The sequence below is a fragment of the Anomaloglossus baeobatrachus genome, chromosome 12 (assembly GCF_048569485.1).
Source record: "Anomaloglossus baeobatrachus isolate aAnoBae1 chromosome 12, aAnoBae1.hap1, whole genome shotgun sequence".
Lineage (NCBI taxonomy): Eukaryota > Metazoa > Chordata > Amphibia > Anura > Aromobatidae > Anomaloglossus > Anomaloglossus baeobatrachus.
The window spans coordinates 41,374,115-41,396,614 of NC_134364.1; the positions used below are offsets into that span (position 1 = coordinate 41,374,115).

Below are 22,500 nucleotides of genomic sequence, written 5' to 3' on the forward strand. Positions count from 1 at the left end.
GGATGGAGCACGTTTGGGAGTGCGCAGCATGGCGGATGGAGCACGATTAGGAGTGCGCAGCATGCCGGATGGTGCACGATCGGGAGTGCGCAGTATGGCGGATGGAGCACGTTTGGGAGTGCGCAGCATGGCGGATGGAGCACGTTTAGAAGTGCGCAGCATGGCGGATGGACCACGTTTGGGAGTGCGCAGCATGGCGGATGGAGCACGTTTAGGAGTGCGCAGCATGGCGGATGGAGCACGTTTGCAAGTGCGCAGCATGGCGGGTGGAGCACGATGGGAGGTGCACACCTCCCCCCAACACACACACACACGCGCACTGCACAACACACACACACTAGGAATCACAAACAACGCCCTACACAGACACCCACACAGACAACGCTGCACACACAAATATACGCACATACTGCACAACACACACATTGCTCAAAACATACCTCCCCCCAAAACACACCACACCCACACAAACCGCACAACACACACACACACACACAACGCTACAGACACACAGCGCTCCACAAACAACGCAACACACGCAACACACATACAACACCGCTCTCACCCCCCGCGACACTCAGAACATGTACAGCGCCCTACACAAACACTTAGTAACTACACACAACAACATCTATATATATATATAACAAAAATCATACATGAACTACACAATACGTAAATTCTAGAATACCCGATGCGTAGAATCGGGCCACCTTCTAGTATATATATATATATATATAATGTGTTATATAATTATATAATTTATTTCAGAATTGTTTTATTGCGAGACATACAAAAACCACTTTGCCACGACAAGGAAGGAATAATTTCTATATTGTATTTTATATGTAATTATATTCTCTATTTCTTCTTCCTATATCTGACCAATTACGTTTATTTCTTCTTCAGAGAGAATGGCGAAGCAGCAAAAATCATAGTGAATGTTGATGAGAAAATAGCACGGATTAGAAACATAAAGGTACTGTCATTCTTCTAGTTTACTATCTGCTTGTGTCACTGTTGCTTTAGAATAAAGCGGAATTTACACGCTACGATATTTCTAGCAATTTCTAGCGATATCGTACGCAAAAGTACCCGCCCCCGTCGTGCATTCGATATTGTGTTATCGCTGCCGCAGCGAACATTATCGCTACGGCAGCGTCACACGCACTTACCTGGCCGTCGTCGTCGCTGTGACTGCCGAACAATCCCTCCCTCAAGGGGGAGGTGCGTTCGGCGTCACCGCGACGTCACTAAGTGGCCGGCCAATCAAAGCGGAGGGTCAGAGATGAGTGGGACGAACATCCCGCCCACCTCCTTCCTTCCTCATTGCGGGCGGGACGCAGGTAAGGTGAGGTTCCTCGCTCCTGCGGTGTCACACATAGCGATGTGTGCTGCCGCAGGAACGAGGAACATCATCTATAAACAACCATTAACAATTTTTGGTTTTAGGACGACCTCTCCATGGTGAACGATTTTCACCACTTTGGAGGACGTTTAAGGTCGCTGGTAAGTGCTACTCGCTGCGATACCGTTAATGACGCCGGATGTGCGTCACTAACGACGTGACCCCCAACGATAAAACATTAATGATATCGTAGCGTGTAAAGCCCCCTTAAGACCACACTGGAAGGCTGCACACCTGGCTTTAATTTCACCCATCCATGTGGTCTTTGGTCACTGCAGGTGGGTGGAAGAACAACATCACTTGGCCAGATGGACTGAGTAACAATTAGCCATTTTCCTCTACAGCTGGGTGGAGGAATATTCAGCCATTTGCCATTACGGATGGGTGGAGTAACAATTGGCCATTGGCCACTGCAGATGGGCAGATTAACTTTTGGCCATTGGCCGCTGTGGATAGGGAGAGTATCAGTTGGCCACTGTGGATGGGGAGACTATCAGTTGGCCGCTGTGGATAGGGAGAGTATCAGTTGGCCGCTGTGGATAGGGAGAGTATCAGTTGGCCGCTGTGGATGGGGAGAGTATCAGTTGGCCGCTGTGGATAGGGAGAGTATCAGTTGGCCACTGTGGATGGGGAGAGTATCAGTTGGCCGCTGTGGATGGGGAGAGTATCAGTTGGCCACTGTGGATGGGGAGAGTATCAGTTGGCCGCTGTGGATGGGGAGAGTATCAGTTGGCCGCTGTGGATGGGGAGAGTATCAGTTGGCCGCTGTGGATAGGGAGAGTATCAGTTGGCCGCTGTGGATGGGGAGAGTATCAGTTGGCCGCTGTGGATGGGGAGAGTATCAGTTGGCCGCTGTGGATGGGGAGAGTATCAGTTGGCCACTGTGGATGGAAGGAGTAACAATTGACCATTGGCCACTGCGGATGGGCAGAGGAACAATCGGCCATTGGCCACTGCGGATGAATGTAGTTTGTCAAATGCGATCAGACACTGTGTTCTTTCACCCTTAGAAAACCTCTTGATATATCCCCATTATCAAACTATTGGAGGTGATGATAGAGGGAAGACTGGAGCATTGGATCCACAGTGTGTCCAAGTGCTTTGAAATTGCGACTTCTTCTACCATTTGTAGATCAATATGACGGCCTCCATCAGCATTACATCCACATTCAGCTGCCAACTGTGCAGTCATTTCTAGCTTTTCCCATGCTGATTGCTTTCTCACTGCCACAGTACAGGGAAATAATCGAATGAGGAATCTAAGGATCTTGGGTAATCTCCGAACTCAAAGGTTCTAGGATCCTGGCAATATGCCACCATGTATTTGTATAGTCCCATGGTTGAAGTTTCCATTCTTTTTCCTTTCCAAACTCCAACAACTGTTTGGTGCGCCAGTTGATAAATTTATACATTGTCATTTTCCTATTTTTCTCTAATATATTTCTAGATTATATTTTATCCTCAATTATATTAGGAATATTTATCCTAATATAGTCTTTATTTCAATTTTATACATGAATAAAAGGCAGTCTATGCAACACTTGTTAAGTACAGTAGCAGTTTGAGCTTTAGTGCAAAACCTTTTAGAATGTGTTCTTAATCATTTAGTTATTTGTCTCAAGTTTTTTTTTTCTTTTAACATTTTTGATCGCTGCAGAAAATGACCAGATATAATACTGACAGGTTTATGAGACCGCTACATACACATACAAAATCAGGATGTGCTATTTTCTTCTTGCAATGTGGCCCTATGTGAATTACATAGGTCAGCTTTACAATTGTGTTTTTTGGACAGTACAGTGGGTACAGAAAGTATTCATACCCCTTTAAATTTTTCACTCTTTGTTTCATTGCAGCCATTTGGTAAATTCAAAAAAGTTATTTTTTTTTCTCATTAATGTACACTCTGCACCCCATCCCCCATCTTGACAGAAAAAAAACCCCTGAAATGTTGAAATTTTTGCAAATGATTAATCAAGAAAAACTAAAATATCACATGGTCATAAGTATTCAGATCCTTTGCTCAGACACTCATATTTGTCACATGCTGTCCATTTCCTTGTAATCCTCCTTGAGATGATTGTACTCCTTCATTGGAGTCCAGTTGTGTTTAATTAAACTGATAGGACTTGATTTGGAAAGGCACACACCTGTCTATATAAGACCTCACAGCTCACAGTGCATGTCAGGCCAAATGAGTATCATGAGGTCAAAAGAACTGCCCAAAGAGCTCAGAGACAGAACTGTGGCAAGGCACAGATCTGGCCAAGGTTACAAAAGAATTTCTGCAGTACACAAGGTTCCTAAGAGCACAGTGGCCTCCATAATCCTTAAATGGAAGAACGTTGGGACCACCAAAACTCTTCCTATACCTGGCCGTCCAGCCAAACTGAGCAATCGTGAAGAGCCTTGGTGAGAGAGGTAAAGAAGAACCCCAAGATCACTGTGGCTGAGCTCCAGAGATGCAGTAGGGAGATGGAAGAAAGTTCCACAAAGTCAACTATCACTGCAGCCCTCTATCAGTCAGACCTTTATAGAATAGTGGCTCGACGGAAGCCTCTCCTCAGTGCAAGACATATGAAAGCCTGCATAGAGTTTGCAAAAAAACACATGAAGGACTCCCAGACTATGAGAAATAAGATTCTCCGGTCTGATGAGACAAAGCGAGAACTTTTTGATGATATTTCTAAGTGGTATATGTGGAGAAAACCAGAGCACTGCTCATCACCTGCCCAATACAATCCCAACAGGGAAACATGGTGGTGGCAGCATCATGCTGTGGGGGTGTTTTTCAGCTGCAGGGACAGGACGACTGGTTGCAATTGAAGGAAAGATGAATGCTACCGAGTACAGAGATATCCTGGAAGAAAACCTCTTCCAGAGTGCTCTGGACCTCAGACTTGGCCAAAGGTTCACCTTCCAACAAGACAATGACCCTAAGCACACAGCTAAAATAACAAAGGAGTGGGTTAAGAACAACTCTGTGACCATTCTTGACCGGCCCACCCAGAGCCCTGACCTAAACCCAATTGAGCATCTCTGGAGAGACCTGAAAATGGCATTCACCATCCAACCTGACGGAAGTGGAGAGGATCTGCAAGGAAGAATGGCCGAGAATCCCCAAATCCAGGGGTGGAAAACTTGTTGCATCATTCCCAAGAAGACTCATGGCTATACCAGCTCAAAAGGGAGGGTGCTTCTACTCAATACTGAGCAAAAGGGTCTTAATACTTATGACCATGTGATATTTTAGTTTTTCTTGTTTCATAAATTTGCACAAATTTCTAAATTTCTGTTTTTTTCTGTCAAGATGGGGTGCAGAGTGTACATTAATGAGAAAAAAATGAACTTTTTGAATTTACCAAATGGCTGCAAAGAAACAAAGAGTGTAAAATTTAAAGGGGTCGGAATACTTTCCGTATCCACTGTAAATGCATATTTTGATCTCTGTACTAATATGTAGGCTCCTGCCTAATAACCGATCCATTTTATTTGCTCTGTTCTCTCTAATTTTCCTTTGTATCATGGTAAGTAATCTCTCTGTTGCAATCTGGAAGCTGTTAGTTTCCCACAAGATGTTATCAATAAATTGTGAGCATATGTGGGTCTTCACTTTCCACGTTTCACCTTTTTCTCTATCCCATAAAACTGCTTGCAGGGCACTGATGAGAATCCGCACAGCTGTTCTGCAAGCAGTGAGTATATAAGATATATAAAGTTATGCAAGGATGATATTCACGATACACTGAAATCTTTCCAAAAAACACCCCAAATCTAGACCAGATTTTGTCTTTTGCGCCGTCATTGAAATTCCCCATTCTTCTTTGTTAATTCGCTTTTTTTTCCCGTGAGTATCTTGGGTCTATGATATATTTCCTCCTCTAAAGAGGTTTCATTGTCTATATAATTTTACTTGTTTCTAAACTAATAATAACAATTTTGTACCTTTTTAACCGCTTGAGGACTGGCTGATTTTTATTTTTTTTCTTCCAAGAGAAGTTTATTTAAGATTATTACAATATTTAAGATCAGTTATTTATATATTTAACTATTATTTGATTAAGATTTCCAGAGAATGGCAAGTAGTCAAATATTTGGGTTCGGATTACGGAGTAAAAAACCTAATGCAAGTCAATGGGAAACTCGAACATTTTTCTTCAGGACCTTGGAAGTAGGTCTGGGAGGCTGTAAAAATGCTGCAATGGATGGAAAATGCTGAAACTGAATGGGAACAACATGGGAAATATGCCTGGAGGCAATTCTGACTCAGTTGGTTCCTGGGAATAATGTTGTCAGAGTATTACGAGGAGTAAAGCAGGAGAATTATACAGAGTTTCCCTGCTGCTGTTACATTGCTTCCTGGTACGATCATTAAAGTTCATGAATATGCACTACTTCCCCGCAGTGTCTGTGATTGGTTGCAGTCCTGCTTTCCCTGCCCACCCTCTGTGACAGCATCTGTGATTAGTTCCCCTCACACTGGCTGTCTGGGTGCCTGAAGTGGAGTGTAAAAATAACTAATTGGAAAAAAAATGGTGCACGGTCCTCTATATTTTGAAACCCAGCACAAGTAAAGCAAACTGCTACAGGCTGTAGCCCCCAGCTGTGTGTGTTACCTTGGCTGTGTATTAAAATAAGAGGGGCCCCATGCATTTTTTTTTTTTATTATTATTGTTATTTAAATAATTAATTAAACCGCCCCTGAAACTGCATAAGTTTTTTTGGTGCGGTTTTCTACCAGGTGATGCAGAAATGTCTGCCACCAAATACTCAGTGCTCACATCGCCTAATCCGGGATTCACTTCAATGAGTTCACCTGAGGTGAGATTAATTAATGAGTTTACCTAAGGTGGGTTCACCTGAGGTCACAGCTGGGGTACCATGGAAATCCCATCCCAGCTGCGTTGTCAAGTGAGCTCACTGACGTCACCTCTGCGGCTTCATCAGTGGGTCCTTGACACCGCAGTGAGTAATCACGTTTTCTAATGTGACTGCATACTGCAACCTCAGGTGTAGCACAACCGGGATTGTCGTGGTGTGGATTATGTCGGACCTGCAGGGGTGTTTTGGGGGTTAATAAATTGAAGGAAAAGGGTGTTGTTTTTTGTTTTGTTATTTACCTCTGGGTTTTTTTTTTTGTGTTATTTACTTTTTATTTACAGGATTAGTAATGGGGGGTCTCATAGACACAGTAGCGCAAGAAACATACTGCCTGGCGTGTTTAAAAGCGGGTCTATGGACACTTTGGAAATATGGCCGTAACACTGGTACCACAGTTGGTCCATCCTGTACTGCAAATGAAGTTGGATATCACATCCCCAGCCTAAAGGCCCCATCACACATAGCAATATCGCTAGCGAGCGTACCCGCCCCCGTCATTTGTGCGTCACAGGAAAATCGCTGCTGACCTGTTCAATATCCCGGACAATATCATTCGGACCCGTCACACGGACTTACCTGCCTAGCGAAGTCGCTGTGGCCGGCAAACCGCCTCCTTTCTAAGGGGGTGGTTCGTGCGGCGTCACTAAGCGGCCTCCCAATAGAAGCAGAGGGGAGGAGATGAGCGGCCGTAACATCCCGCCCACCTCCTTCCTTCCGTATTGCCAGCGGCCGCAGGTAAGCTGTAGTTCGTCGTTCCCGGGATGTCACACGTAGCGATGTGTGCTGCCTTGGGAACGACGAACAACCTGCGATCTCAATAATCAACGATTTTTTGGAAAATGATGTCACACGCAACGACGTCGCTAACGATACCGGATGTGCGTCACAGAATCCGTGATCCAGCGATATATCGTTAGATACGTCGTTGCGTCTGACGGGGCCTTTAGACGTCAACACTCTGCACAAATCATAAAAAAAAATGTTTTGACCTCACAACTGCACTCAAAGGCTGTCCTGTTGGAGAAGAAGACGGCAGTGGAGGTTTGAATGGAGGTCTAGGCTCTCCAGTGAGGAGTCCAGCTTTTGTCTTGGACATAGTGATTGCTTGAGATTGGTCTGGGATCCACATGGGCAATGCCATAAAGATGCCTTAACAAGGTATTGTCACACAAGTCGGAGATGCTGCAGGCCGTGTTGGCACGTTTGGGCTATATAGCCTGCCCACAGTAGCACGAGAAACATGCAGTTTAATGTCATGTAGGGAACGACAAAAACAACTTTGTGACAATATTTGTAAGTCTGTTTTGGAAAATACTAGAAAGTGTAACGTATCTCCTTATATTTGATCTCCTGTTAAAGCAGAGAAGCAGTCCGCAGCCCATAGCTGGCATACAGTATTTCTGGCTTCTAATTTCTCCCTAACATGAAATCTGATCAGATTTTTTTCCAGCGCTGCAATAACTTTCTGCCATCTTCATTCCTAAACATTGTTATACAGTAGATGACTTTTGATATAAGCTTACAGATGATTTCACTGACCTCCGTTTTGATTAGTATGACCAATACAAAAAACAACAAATTTGGCACTACTCACACTCCTAATATTTGGATCCCATGATGGATGATTGGCTCTGGATGTCTTTAGGAATTAAGGGTCACACTTAAAGGGGATCTGTCAGCAGGTTTTTACTAAGTAAGCTAAGGACAACATGCTGTAAGGGTTAAAAAAATAAAAAGCAACTGTGCTTCTCTTATCTGTGTGTGTGCAATAGTTTAAACTATAGGGTTTATTACCCTGTAATTACTATTGCAGGACTATCCAGTTCCACACACCCTGCTGTGATTGACACCTCACAATCAATGCACAGTGTGTATTACGAGCCTTGTGTGGGCAGCCGCAGCCCTACTGTGTTCCTGGATCTAAATTCTTCACAGAAAAACTTAATATTGATGTACAGTACAGACTAAAAGTTTGGACACACCTTCTCATCTCTAGAACAACTGTTAAGAGGAGACTTTGTGCAGCAGGCCTTCATGGTAAAATAGCTGCTAGGAAACCACTGCTAAGGACAGGCAACAAGCAGAAGAGACTTGTTTGGGCTAAAGAACACAATGAATGGACATTAGACCAGTGGAAATCTGTGCTTTGGTCTGATGAGTCCAAATTTGAGATCTTTGGATCCAACCACCGTGTCTTTGTAGAAAAGGTGAATGGATGGACTCTACATGGCTGGTTCCCACCGTGAAGCATGGAGGAGGAGGTGTGATGGTGTGGGGGTGCTTTGCTGGTGACACTGTTGAGGATTTATTCAAAATTGAAGGCATACAGAACCAGCATGGCTACCACAGCATCTTGCAGCGGCGTGCTTTTCCAACCGGTTTGTGTTCAGTTGGACCATCATGTATTTTTCAACAGGACAATGACCCCAAACACACCTTCAGGCTGTGTAAGGGCTATTTGACTAAGAAGGAGAGTGATGGGGTGCTACGCCAGATGACCTGCCTCCACAGTCACCAGACCTGAACCCAATCGAGATGGTTTGGGGTGAGCTGGACCGCAGAGTGAAGGCAAAAGGGCCAACAAGTGCTAAGCATCTCTGGGAACTCCTTCAAGACTGTTGGAAAACCATTTCCGGTGACTACCTCTTGAAGCTCATCAAGAGAACGCCAAGAGTGTGCAAAGCAGTAATCAAAGCAAAAGGTGGCTACTTTGAAGAACCTAGAATATAAGACATATTTTCAGTTATTTCACACTTTTTTAAGTATTTCATTCCACATGTTTTAATTCACAGTTTTTATGTCTTCAATGTGAATCTACATTTTTCAGAGTCCTGAAAATAAAGAAAACTCTTTGACTGAGGTGTGTCCAAACATTTGGTCTGTACTGTATACCAACCACTTAAAGGCCAAAAGGGAATCTCTTGGTCTCCATTATGGTCAATGGCGGTCTATGCGTACGTTTTACTCATACTATGCTTTGCAAATGGACGGGACAACATAAAAGCCCCCTTACCAGTAATACCTGCCTTAGTAACATTCGCTTAGTTTGCCAGATGCAGTCACTTTTTTTACTTTAGTGTCTTGGCAGACTGGTGAGGGTGTTCATGAGACCAAATGATACGAGGGACTATAGTTGTAAACCACAACTATAGGGGAATGCTGCATGGAGGCTGAGGACAAGAGTCTGTTTTTCTCATATGATGGTAATAAAGCGAACAAAGAGGTTATGTAATGGAAACATCTGGATAAGATTAAAGTCTACAAGCACCCAGCGAGTATTGGGGAGGCTGCGGGTCTACATCGCAAATTTCCTTCATAAATTGCACATTTAAACATGTGGAAATTTTCCTGTATTTTTTTTTTTCTCTGAACACCTGCTATGGCGTAAGATCAAGACCTTAGGTCTGTAATAGTGTAGCTTCCCAAAGACACATGTTTTAACCATAAGTTAAATCTTTACTCCAAGTATATGTAAAGATTCTCTGTGATTTGACCTGTCAGCTGTTTAAAAAAATAGTTTTTCATAAAGCGCAATTTTGGAGTATCTTTGTTAGAGCTCTGTCTTTTGCTGATCCTTTCTTTTTCATCATACATTTTCAACTAGGTGTTTCCATTACTCTTTCCTAAATAAGCAAGACCCTAAAAATTCTAATGCTGCACTATTCGCCAGTGAAATTGAATACATCCTTCCAGGTTTGCCTAAAGATGTGTCACGTGGGAAACCGGGGCCCCTAAGCTGATCCTCAAACTAGGGGGTCCTATGCTATCCCTATTCTCAGAGATAGTCCTTATGGTGGGGATGTCTGAGTCTCCTTCCTGGCTTTGCTCCTAGCCTTAATAGTATGGGTGTTTAATAGGCTGCTGGCCAGTTACTTTGCACCTGCTTGTGTGATTGGAGTCCTTTACAAGCCACTAGTGTGCATTTGATCATCCAGCATTCACCCCCTCCATATTTTGGAAGTGTGTATGTGATTTGCTCCTCTTGCACCTGTGATGCCTCCACTTACTGGGGGTTTGGCTGCATCCTGTTAGTGCATTCGTTTTTTGGTCTGGGCAGTTCACAACTGCTCTTATTGCTGTAAGCTGCTCCTAACCAGCCCTGATCTTATACCACCTCCCCCAGGGGGGCCGGGGCAGGATTGTGATTTAACACCCAAAAGTAGACAAACCTGAGAAACAAAAACTCTGTCACACAGCACCCACACAAAGCTATAAGACCATAAGAGATTAGGAGGAAAAGAAGAGCAGGGTGGAAACAGAAGATGACAGGTAAAAACCACTAAGCATAAAGCAACTTTCTCTAGCAAATCTGGGACACTACAGCACACAGACCAACACAGCAGAAACTATAATCGGCATGGGTGGAAGATCTCCTCCAACCTAAGTAAGACAGGAGCAGATGTGATAGGCTTCCTTACAACATGTGATCCCAGAAGCCTAACAAACTTAACTCTTACTGGCCTGTCTATGACTGAGCACACTGCTGGTCAACGCCTGTGTCTGCCTGTGTAGATCAGAGAAGTCAGAGTGTCAGAATCTGCAATGTGAACAGCGTCTGATGCCGCCATGACAGTCGGTGAGCTTTGTGTAAAACTTTGTGTGACAAGATGATAGTGATTACAGCTGATTTATAAAACCCATTATACGTGGATGGTCCCACGAAAATCCCTTTTTATGTGATAACTGATGATCAGGACTCTCTATTAACATGTCCTTGGGTAACGAGAGTTTCAAACCCACAGACAAATGCCTAAAGGCTCATTAAGATGTTGTTTTTTATGCACGTCTTCTATGTGTAGACTTCATGGATATAACTCGTACCTATTATAGTCTATGGGGCTGTTCAAATGTCCATGTAGTTTTGCAACCCAAGATGTGGGACCTTCAGTGATCAGTAACCTATCTGTCCTATGGACATTGGAAAAATCACAGAGATTTGTTGGATTTGTGAGCCAAGTGTTGGATCAATCTCGCCAATGCAAGCATATGGGTCTCTGAAAAAAATCAGACCGCACCCAGATGCTATCCGTGTGCTCGTCCATTTTTCATGGCTTGTTTGATATTAGAAGCTGAAGCACTAACCAAACTCTCATGAAACGCTTACCGTTTTTTTTGGGAGGGTGGTTTACTGAACTTACGAGAAAAATCACTAACTTCTGAATGCGGCCTAATTGAGAGTTGATTTCTGAGGGTCCCACCACTGGAAGCCCCACTGATAATGAGAGAAGGAAACCTAAGTCCCCTGTTTCAATGGAGAGGTTGTCAAGAACGTGTCCCACCACTCAATCCAAGTCTGTGTGGTTGCCTGACATAACATACACTGTACATAGTTGTTTTTTTTCTATTAAGTTGAGAAGTAAAAACTTTAATTGGTCAATTCTGTTTTTATGAATGCTGAAAGGACAACTTTTTGCCTTTTGTATTTACACCCCCCCAAAGGCTTTGGTTCATAAAGAATGCTTTAAATGTTAGAGAATCAATATAGTGGTGCTACTCTTACTGCTATAATCCATAGGGTTCAGGGGTGGACATATCATTGAATTGCACAGGGGTCCAATTCTATCGCCAAAGTAGGTAGAATTGTGCTTTTTGATGAACTCTTAGTCTAAAAATGGCCCATATATTGTTCTTTCACAGGGGCCCTTTCCTGTCTATGTCCATCAGTGGGCTATAGGTGATGCCCCAGGGGTGATGATCCTTTTCGAGGACGTCACAGGTCTTGTTCGATTTGACAACAGGTAATATTGGTATTTTTTTTATATGTATCGTGACGCCACTCACGGCTTGTAGTCAGGGATGAAGAGGACCGCCGCTGCAAGTTTTATGAGCGTCTGGGGCTGATGGGTCTGCAGCCAGATAGTGTAGCCTCCCGTGAGTGAGGCAGGCCCCATGGGCTCGGGTGAGCATGGTAGCGGGTCCCGGAATAATTCAGTCTCAGTCCAGAAAGTCTTTCAACTCATTTTTACTCACTTAGATGTTGTTGTGAGCTGACCCGGGCGTTGCTGTGATTAACCAGGTAAGAACCAGGGCTCCTTCAGGCCAGTCTGAGGGTAACCTGTTAGCTCGCCTTCCTAGCACTTCGTTATTCGGATAACCCCTGACTTGAAGTACCGTGGGGTCTATCCAGGGAGTCGCAACTGCCTTTTTCTCCCCTGTGTTTGGCCCGTTTACCGGCAGCGTGGACCAGGTGAGATGGCTTCAGGCTCTGTCTCCTTATGGGTCCCTGCATTGCTGCTGAGGCTCGGACTCTGTGAAGTTGGTGAGGTACTTGTAGTTCCCCTCACCGACAGATTTAGCAGATAGTTAAATTGAAGTCTGCTCTAGGGACCTGTTCCCCGTACGTGCCTAGTCACCAGAGCCACCATACTCTGACTACCAAGTGACCGTTCTCCCCCGCCAACGGTTACTACCCTCGTGCAGGGTCTGACTAGTGGCCGCGTGTGCATCCCATAGCAACCGCCGCTCCCCTCCTTTCCTGACAACCTCTGCACTTTAGCTCCCAGCCCCTTCACTACACCCCTTGAAAAGAATTGAAGGCTAGCCCTCTCTGGAGACTACCCAAGGGTCCCTTCTAATGGTGTGGGAGACCTGGTTGCTATGTGTCTGTGCGTACACACCTCATTCTGGCCCTTAGGATTACCTGAAAGTACTGTCCTAGCATGGGTGCAGTACTCAGTGGTGCCTGACCGGGTCAGGGGCGCCACACTATACATTGCCAGTACTTTGGTTATCTGGTTATATGCAATTACAACTTAGGCTAGATTTCCACTAGCTTTTTGTGTTCCTTTTTTTCTTTTTCGGATTAAGAACATAAAAACCGAATTTAGACTGTAAAGTGTTCTGTGATGGACACTAATGACCACATCATTGACTATGATGGAGTCCATTTAAATCCCATTAAGCTGTCCATTGTTTAGCGGGGAAAAAAATATTACAACACGCTGTCTGTTTGTTTTTTATTTTGTTTCCGGAAAAAAATTAAAACCCATTGAGATGATTAGCCCGGTTTGCCATCCAGTGTTTGTGTTGGTCTCCATCTCTCCTTCGACAGATAATATCCATGGAGAGAAGAACTCTATACATTGTAATCCAACCACTAATACTTTTTTTTTCGGGGGGATAAGCCATCACTGAGCAGTCTGATACCAGCTTTCTACTAGAGACCAAGCCAAGCATTTCTGTGTATGAAGGAGTCAGGGGAGAAGGCAATTGGCCAAGCAATTATTTGGTTAACCCCTATTTATTGTGGATAGGGGGCTTAAGTTACTATGAAATTAAAAGTTCTGTAACTATTAAATATTATTTTCATTATTTATCAGTTTTAAAGCAAACTTGACATCTGATTCATTGTGCCTGAATGGGCAGCATGTGTTAGATATTGGCTCTATAATTTCAACCAGATATGTTTTACTATCAAATGTTAGAGTTTAAAGAATAGATTTAAAGGGAACCTGTCAGGTGCAATATGCACCCAGAACCAAAAGCAATTCTGGGTACATATTGCTAATCCCTGCCTAACCGTCCCTGTATCTGGTAGCATACATAAAGAGATCGTTAGAAAAGTATCACTAAAGATCCTATATAATATGCTAATGAGGCAAGCGACTAGTTGCAAGGCCGTTAGTTCCCTTGGCTAGTCGGCCCCCTCAGCATGGTAGCACACCCCTGTGGATGTGCTAACATGCTAATTAATGCACAGCATCAGAGGCATGGTCGCTCTCACCTCTACTACCACTGCGCCCGACGCTGGATTTTGGCTCAGGGCACATACGAGAACCAGAAGTCTTGGATTTCCAGTCATGCATACTATGAAGCCAGGTGTACGCATCCTGGCTTCAAACTGGTTAGTGTGCATGACCGCAAGTCAAGGGACGTTCTGATCTTGCGCACTGAGCCGAAAACCAGCGGTGGCAGATGAGGAGAGCGCAACCATTCCTCTGACGCTGTGCGTTCATTAGTATGTTAGTATGCCCATAGGGCAGGGATTAGCAATATGCACCCAGAACTGTTCATGGGTCTGTGTGCATAGTACACCTGACAGGTTCACCTTAAAAGCCAGCTGAGACTATGCTGCACAGCAGACTAGTGCATTTCTTTGTGGCTTCTCCCCACCCTGCTTCATTTGAGTGACAGGTCTCCCTCTACATATGTATGAATATAGGGATAGATTTGTCACTCAAGGGGAGTAAGCGAGGAGCGTCAGCATTTCAGAGTAAAACATTCTTAGCTTAAATGATACAACCAGTGTCTGATACCGTTCTTGCTGCTCGTTTTTCCTCTTTTAGATCTGTACTTAGTATCATTGAAAAAAAACACCAAAAGAAACTGAGCTGTAACAAATGTTCAGTAAACATGCAACATTACAAGCATGTGAATGGCAGCCTCAAGACTAGAAAAAAAACAAAGCGAAAAATTGTATGAAAAATACCCTGACTATAAATAAATAAATTGCAAGTGCTTAATAACAAACAGGGTACTTAATATATACATTTTTGCAAAAACGTAAGAAGCTGTCCCACCTCGTCACGGTGTAGCCATCTGGGACAGTCCCTAACCAACTAAAGTTAAAAACATTTTCTATTCCTGACTTGTGTCATATCAAAACTCCAATGTGAATGGTAACAAGTGGTCAGCTGGGTCCCAGACTAAATACACAGCAAAGTGGGAAGCAAATTGATTGCCCAGTCTCAGAATAAGGAGGGCTGTGCCCCCATCTTGCGCTAAAGCAAGAAAACAGACAAAAAATACCAAAAGAAACTGAGCTGTAACAAATGTTCAGTAAACATGCAACATTACAAGCATGTGAATTGCAGCCTCAAGACTAGAAAAAAAAAACAGAGAAAAATTGTATGAAAAATACCCTGACTATAAATAAATAAAGTGCAGGTATAGAAAATGTTTTTAACTTTAGTTGGTTAGGGACTGTCCCAGATGGGTACACCGTGACGAGGTGGGACAGCTTTTTACCTTTTTGCAAAAATGTATATACTAAGTACCCTGTTATTAAGCACTTGCAATTTATTTATAGTCAGGGTATTTTTCATACAATTTTTCTTTGTTTTTTTTTAGTATCATTGAGTAGAATCATCCTGAAGACCCCTGCAGACCTAATTATCCTATCCTTTAGTTGAATATGTTATTTTTACTACTATTCAAGACTCGGGTGATTCTAAAACAGAATACGCAAAATACATTTCATTGACCTAATAATTGTTGGTTTTCCTTCCCAGTTGGACTATAAACCAGACACTTGTGGGGACACCAGAGATCGGCTACTTGAGTTCGGCTTTGACTACTGCTACTGGTCAGTTGATCCAGAAGATCCAAAATATGCATCTCAGGAAGTGGTAAGTCATTGCTCTGATGGTTGGTAAAGGAACAGCAAGTGGCACACATTTGAAGGCTGCGTTCACACATGGCAGCCACTGTGCTTTTTTTTTTAAACTTGAAATTTCAAAAAAACCTACCATAGTGTGTAAATGCAGCATTATTTGGTAATTGCATGACTAGTAGTTCTATAATAGTTATCAGAAGTTTGTGAATGCTCCTAAGTTACTGAAAAATGTCACAAAAACAACACAACATCTAAATGTGCCATACAATAAAACTGATTACACCCTCAACATCATCTAAAACCTTCACCCCTCTCCATTCAACAGTGTGAGAGCTTGTGTGTGTGTTTTTTTTTTTTTGTTTTTTTTTAATTTTAAAATTTTTGTTTTTATTGATACCAATTTAGGGTTAATATGACATTTGAATTGCTTGTTACTGCATTCTTTTAGTGGGGAAAGTGTGATAAGAAAAATGTCAGTATTTGCATTCCAAATTTTCTTTCTATTTGGGACCTAATATGTCCTTTCAATAATTTTATATCGTGATACATCAGACATTTTCTGGACCCAATGATTCCAAATAAGTTTTTTTTTTCAACATTTAAAGGGAATTTGTCAGCAGGTTTTTAGCTGCTTAGCGCTGCTTAGCGCTGGCTCCTTGCTCTCCTAGGTACAGTACACATCGGGTTAATTAACCCGATGTGTGCTGCAGCTACATGTCACATTGCAGAGAGCAGGGAGCCGCGCACACTGCTTAGCGCTGGCTCCTTGCTCTCCTTGCTACAGTATACATCGGGTTAATTACCTGATGTGTACTGCAGCCACATGTGCACAGAGCAGGAGCACTGGCAGCAAGAGCGGAGGCTGGTAACGAAGGTAAATATCGGGTAACCAGGGAAAGGTCTTCCCTTGGTTACCCGATGTTTACGCTGGTTACAGCTTACCGCAGCTGCCAGACGCCGGCTCCTGCTCCCTGCTCGCTTCATTTCGTCGCTCTCTCGCTGTCACACACAGCGATGTGTGTGTCACAGCGGGAGAGTGACGACCAAAAAATGAAGCTGGACATTCAGCAACGACCGGCGACCTCACAGCAGGGGCCAGGTCGATGCTGGATGTCGCACACAGCGACAGCGACGGGACGTCGCTGCAACATCACAGAAAATGGTGACGTAGCAGCGACGTCGTTGTCGCTGTGTGTGACACCAGCTTTACTCACCTCTCCTGAGACCCACTAATGAGAAAGATAAGAGGCTTAAAGGCCCCGTCACACTAAGCAACATCGCTAGCAACATCGCTGCTAACGAACAACTTTTGTGACGTTGCTAGCGATGTTGCTGTGTGTGACATCCAGCAACAACCTGGCCCCTGCTGTGAGGTCGTTGGTTGTTGCTGAATGTCCTGGGCCATTTTTTAGTTGTTGCTGTCCCGCTGTGAAGCACAGATCGCTGTGTGTGACAGAGAGACAGCAACAACTAAATGTGCAGGCAGCAGGAGCCGGCTTCTGCGGAGGCTGGTAACCACAGTAAACATCGGGTAACCAAGAAGCCCTGTCCTTGGTTACCCGATATTTACCTTTGTTACAAGCCTCCGCCGCTCTCACTGTCAGTGCCGGCTCCTGCTCTGTGCACATTTAGCTGCAGCACACATCGGGTTAATTAACCCGATGTGTGCTGTAACTAGGAGAGCAGGGAGCCAGCGCTAAGCATTGTGCGCTGCTCCCTGCTCTGTGCACATTTAGCTGCAGCACACATCGGGTAATTAACCCGATGTGTGCTGTAACTAGGAGAGCAGGGAGCCAGCGCTCAGTGTGCGCTGCTCCCTGCTCTCTGCACGTGTAGCTCCGTGCGGTGGTAACCAAGGTAAATATCGGGTTGGTTACCCGATATTTACCTTAGTTACCAAGCGCAGCATCTTCCACACGGCGCTGGGGGCTTGTCACTGGTTGCTGGTGAGCTCACCAGCAACTTGTGTAGCGACGCTCCAGCGATCCCTGCCAGGTCAGGTTGCTGGTGGGATCGCTGGAGCGTTGCAGTGTGACATCTCACCACCAACCTCCTAGCAACTTACCAGCGATCCCTATCGTTGTTGGGATCGCTGGTAAGTTGCTTAGTGTGACTGGACCTTAAGCCAGCATTGCAGGTAAACAAAAAAAGACGGTGAGATAACAGACACAGGGCTGAAGTCTCTGTTTCAACTATTGTAGCATGTTGCCTTCAGGTTACACTGCAGAAACCTACTGACCGAGTCCCTTTTTAAATGGTTGAACTGCAGCAATCTGCCTGGTCTGAAGGAGACTCAGCTCCTGAGCCAGCTTTATATATTTCTTAGTGGCCTGTAATGAAAATGTACCATAGATCATTTCTCGTTAATTAAAACCTACTCTGGTGCAGTGAAATCCACTTTACAAGTAATATGCAAATGAGTCTGCATGCACTCTGGGTGGGGCAGCGCACTTCCACTGCGTACGATCCCACCTCTCTGCTCAGCCTAACTCCGCCCTCCTGTAGGTGATTGACAGTTCCCACTTCTCCAGACCCGGAGAATGGATCAGGGAGTGGAGGCCAAATCCAGCTTAATTTGAATATCACTTCTAAAGTCGATTTCACTCCAACAGAGCTATGTTTTTCGATAATAAAGGTATGGATTAATTACACACACGTAATCAGTTTTGGGGGGAAAATGAGCTGATATATTCCATTTAAAGCACTTTTGCTTTGTAAATGCCTAATTAACTGCTTTTTTTGTTTATTAATTAACATTTTGGATGTGTCCCTTGATTATTTCAACAACAAGACGATTTGCATACTTTTTTTTTTTATTTTACATTACATTCTATTCTACCTCGATTATTCTCATGTACCCAACATGTTTGGGGTATTTTAACAATTTTCTATCACTACTAAGGATAGGTTCACATTTCCGTTGTTTTAAATCCGTCAGGAACGGATCAGTTGTTTTTTTAGATGTCAACTGACGCAACGGGTGTGTTTTTCACAGGATTACTTTCACAGGAATCCTGTGAAAAAAACTGATCCGTCACGTCCGTTACATCCGCTGTGTGTCCGTTTTTTTTGACGGATCAGTCATGATCCGTTTGTGTTTGGGACAGCCCAGTGGGTGTGCCAAACATGCTGGGCATGCTCAGTAGAGCATGACGGAATCCAGCGCTGGATTCCGTCATAAGACTGATTACGATGGAATCCAGCACCATAGACATCCATTACAAGCTTGGCGGATGGCGACGGATTCTTGCGCGGCGCTTTAATTTTGACGCACAGAAAAACGTTACATTTTGCGTTGCTCCCGCCTGGCGGTCAGTCAAAAAACGACTGACCGCGGCGCAGCGGATGCAACGCAAGGTCATCAGTCGCAATCCGCCACTAATACAAGTCTATAGGACACAACGGAATCCGCTAAACGGATTCCGTTGTTTACCAGAGCCGCGGATTGTGACTGTTACATTTTAACTAAAATATGAACCTAGCCTAAAGTGTTTCTAGTTCTTGGGCTGTAGTCACATTGTTTACAACCCTCTCTTCATGCCAGACCTTTGTTTTTTTACTGCCACTGTCTGTTTACATTCAGAATAAATAAGCCTTTTTTCGGTTTGTAGGGATTACAGAGGGTGATTTGGCTCGAAGGCCTCTGTGTACAGGACAAGGCAAGCTCAGGCACGTTCAGTGACCTCACATTGTGCGTCCTGACTTATCTGTCCCATTGAAGCGCTACCTGGTACTGGATGGCCCTGTGTTTAATTTGGTACATGAGAACAGAATAGTGGAGACATATAATCATTGTTTGTGTAAGGGTTACAAGTGGACATATAGTGAACAATAAGCTTGTACAGGAACTTTAGTAACATTATACAACTTGCAAGTGTTTTAAGCTGTCACCATTTGAAGTTAAAGGGGTTGTCCGGTTTCACAGTAAAATGTTTTAAGGCCTTACCTACTTAAAGGGAACCAACCAGCAGGAATTTCATATATAAAGTAAAGCCAGTGTTATACTGGCACTGGAAGGCTGAATGTTAACATAGCTTTTGTTCAGAGTTTGGGTGCTTTATTTCAGAAATATGTGCGAGTAAAGTTCCAGCAATGCACTGCTATTTGATTGACAGGTGCAACAGGAAGAAAATATGTGGGTTGGGTCTTGCTATCTATTCCCGCCCTGTCTGTCTGCCTACGCCGGAATTATTGTGTATGATGGCAACAGAGGGAGGAAGGCCAGGCAGGCAGACAGGGGAGTGATAAGATAGCAAGATCCCACCCACATATTCCCTTCCTGTTGCACCTGTCAATCAAATAGTGCATTGCTGGAACTTTACTTACACATATTTCTGAAATAAAACATCCAATCTCAGAACACAAGCTATGGTTACATTCAGCATCCTAGTGCCAGTATAGTACTGGATTTACTTTATATATGAAAATCCTGCTGGTTGGTTCCCTTTAAAAAAAAAAAAAAAAAAAAGAAAATCGGGTTTATGGAGGCCCTTAGGGGTACTTTGCACGTTCCAACATCGCTACCGAAATATCGTTGAGGTCACGGTTGTTGTGACGCACAGTCGGCGCCGGTAGCAACATCGCAATGTGTAAATCCTAGGAGCGACAATGAACGAGCGTGAAACAGTCAAAAATCGCTGATCTGTGTCACGTCGTTCATTTCCATAATGTCGCTCCTGCTGCAGATACGATGTTGTTTGTCGCTCCAGCGGTGTCACACATCGCTGTGTGTGAGGCCGCAGGAGCAACAAACATCTCCTTACCTGCGTCCACCGGCAATGCGGAAGGAAGGAGGTGGGCGGGATGTTATGTCCCGCTCATCTCCGCCCCTCCGCTTCTATTGGCCGGCCGATTAGTGATGTCGCGGTGATGCCGAACGCACCTCCCCATTGAAGGAGGGATTGTTCGGCGGTCACCGCGACGTCACCGAGCAGGTATGTGCGTGTGAAGCTGCCGTAGCGATAATGTTCACTACGGCAGCAATCACCAGATATCGCATGTGCGACTGGGGCGGGTACTATCGCGCTCAACATCGCTAGACGATGCTAGCGATGTCGCAACGTGCAAAGTACCCCTTACTGTTCCAGCACTTCTACTTCTCTCTCCTCTCCCTGCAAATGCTGGGATGTCATTCACACCAATGTGGGTGTGTTCCCAGTTGCATTGATTGACATGGGCTCTCAGACTAGTCCGTCAACCACAGAGAGAGCAAGAGCCATTAAATGTAATTTTTAAACTTGTTCATTTAACATTTAGGGATAAGACCTGGCTTCATCAAAGCAGGCATTAGGAGGCTGATAAAGCTCCCCTAATACCTTCTAGGGGTAAATCGGGATCCCTTTAAATTCTACATTTACTCACTGACAGTGGCAATTTACATGGTGCAATGGCGGGGTGCTGATGGGTTGTCATTGTATTTTGGGGCTGTCATTTGGCTACTCATGTAAAGTCCAGTCTGTTGGGCTTCACAGGTGATCCTTCATTACATAGTGAACTACTGAAGTATTACACTATATAATACAAGCAATTGCAGGTTCAGAAAAAAAGGAAACCGAACTAAACAAAAGTTTTAAAAAAAATCTAAGCATAAGTTTTGATCAGCTCCGTTTTCCAAATTCCAAAAATAAAGAAATTCGAAAAATGAACATCAATATAGTCATAGCTAAAAGTGTTGGCGCCCTTGAAATTGTTCAAGAAAATAAAGTATTTCTCCCAAAAAATTATTGCAATTTCACATGTTTTGTCATACACCTGTTTATTTCCTTTGTGTGCATTGGAGACGAAAAAGTCAAATTCAAGACAACTTTAATATTTGGTTGCACACTTATTGAAATAAATAACTGCAATGAATTGATTCCTATAACCGTCCGCAAGCTTTTTACTCCTTTCACCTGGAATTTTGGACTGTTATTTTGCACATTGCTCCAGATCTCTTCTATATGAAGGCGTCTTCTCCCAACAGCAATTTTAAGATCTTTCCACATGTGTCAATACGATTTTAGATCCGGACTCATTGCTGCCACTTCAGAGCTCTCAAGCACTTCATTTGGGGCTTCTTGAAGTATGTTTGGGGTCATTGTCCTGCTGGAAGACCCATGACGTAGTACGCAAACCCAGCTTTCTGACACTGGGCTCTACATTGTGATCCAAAATTCTTTTGGTAATCTTCCGATTTCATGATGTTTTGCACACAGTCAAGGCCTCCAGTGCCAGAGGGAACAAAACAACCCCAAAACATATTTGAACCTTCATCACATGTGACTGTAGGTACCGTGCTTATTTTTTTTTTTTTTTTTTTTTCAGTAAACAGTAGTATGATGGTGCTTTACCAAAAAGCTCTATCTTGGTGTCATCAGGATGCTTTCCCAGAGATTTTGACTTGCTCGCATACATTTTGGCACACCGCAATCTAGCTTTTTTGTGTCTCTGTCAGCATTGGGGTCCTTCTGGGTCTCCTTCATAGCGTTTCATGTTATTCAAATATAGACATACATTTTGAGCTGACACTGATGCACCCTGATAGCTATAATGCCATGGGTTGTAAGCTTCTTGGTTATTTTGTGCACTGTGGACAAAGGAATATCAAGATTTCTGGTGATGGACTTGTAACCTTGAGAGTGTTGATAATTTTCAACCATTTTGGTTCTCAATTCCTCAAGACAGTTCTCCATCTGTTCTCCATGCTTAGTTTGGCACACACATACACACAATGTAAAGATTGAGTCAACTTCTCCCCTTTTTTATCTGGTTTCACTTGTGATTTTCATATTGCCCACACTTGCCACAGGCGAGTTTGAATGAACATCACATGCTTGAAGCAAAGTTGTTTACCCACAATTTTGTAAAGGTGCCAACAATTTTACATTTTTGTCTGGAC

The 22,500-nt window shown here is 43.8% G+C and overlaps 1 protein-coding gene across 1 annotated transcript in view; it reads left to right on the forward strand.

The window, feature by feature from the left end:
• STARD9 (StAR related lipid transfer domain containing 9) overlaps positions 1-22,500 on the forward strand; it is a 252,380-nt gene that overhangs the window by 45,273 nt on the left and 184,607 nt on the right. The window contains exons 2-3 of the mRNA XM_075330480.1: positions 910-979; positions 15,520-15,636. Coding sequence (XP_075186595.1) covers positions 910-979; positions 15,520-15,636 — 187 coding nt within the window. The remainder of the gene's footprint in view (positions 1-909; positions 980-15,519; positions 15,637-22,500) is intronic.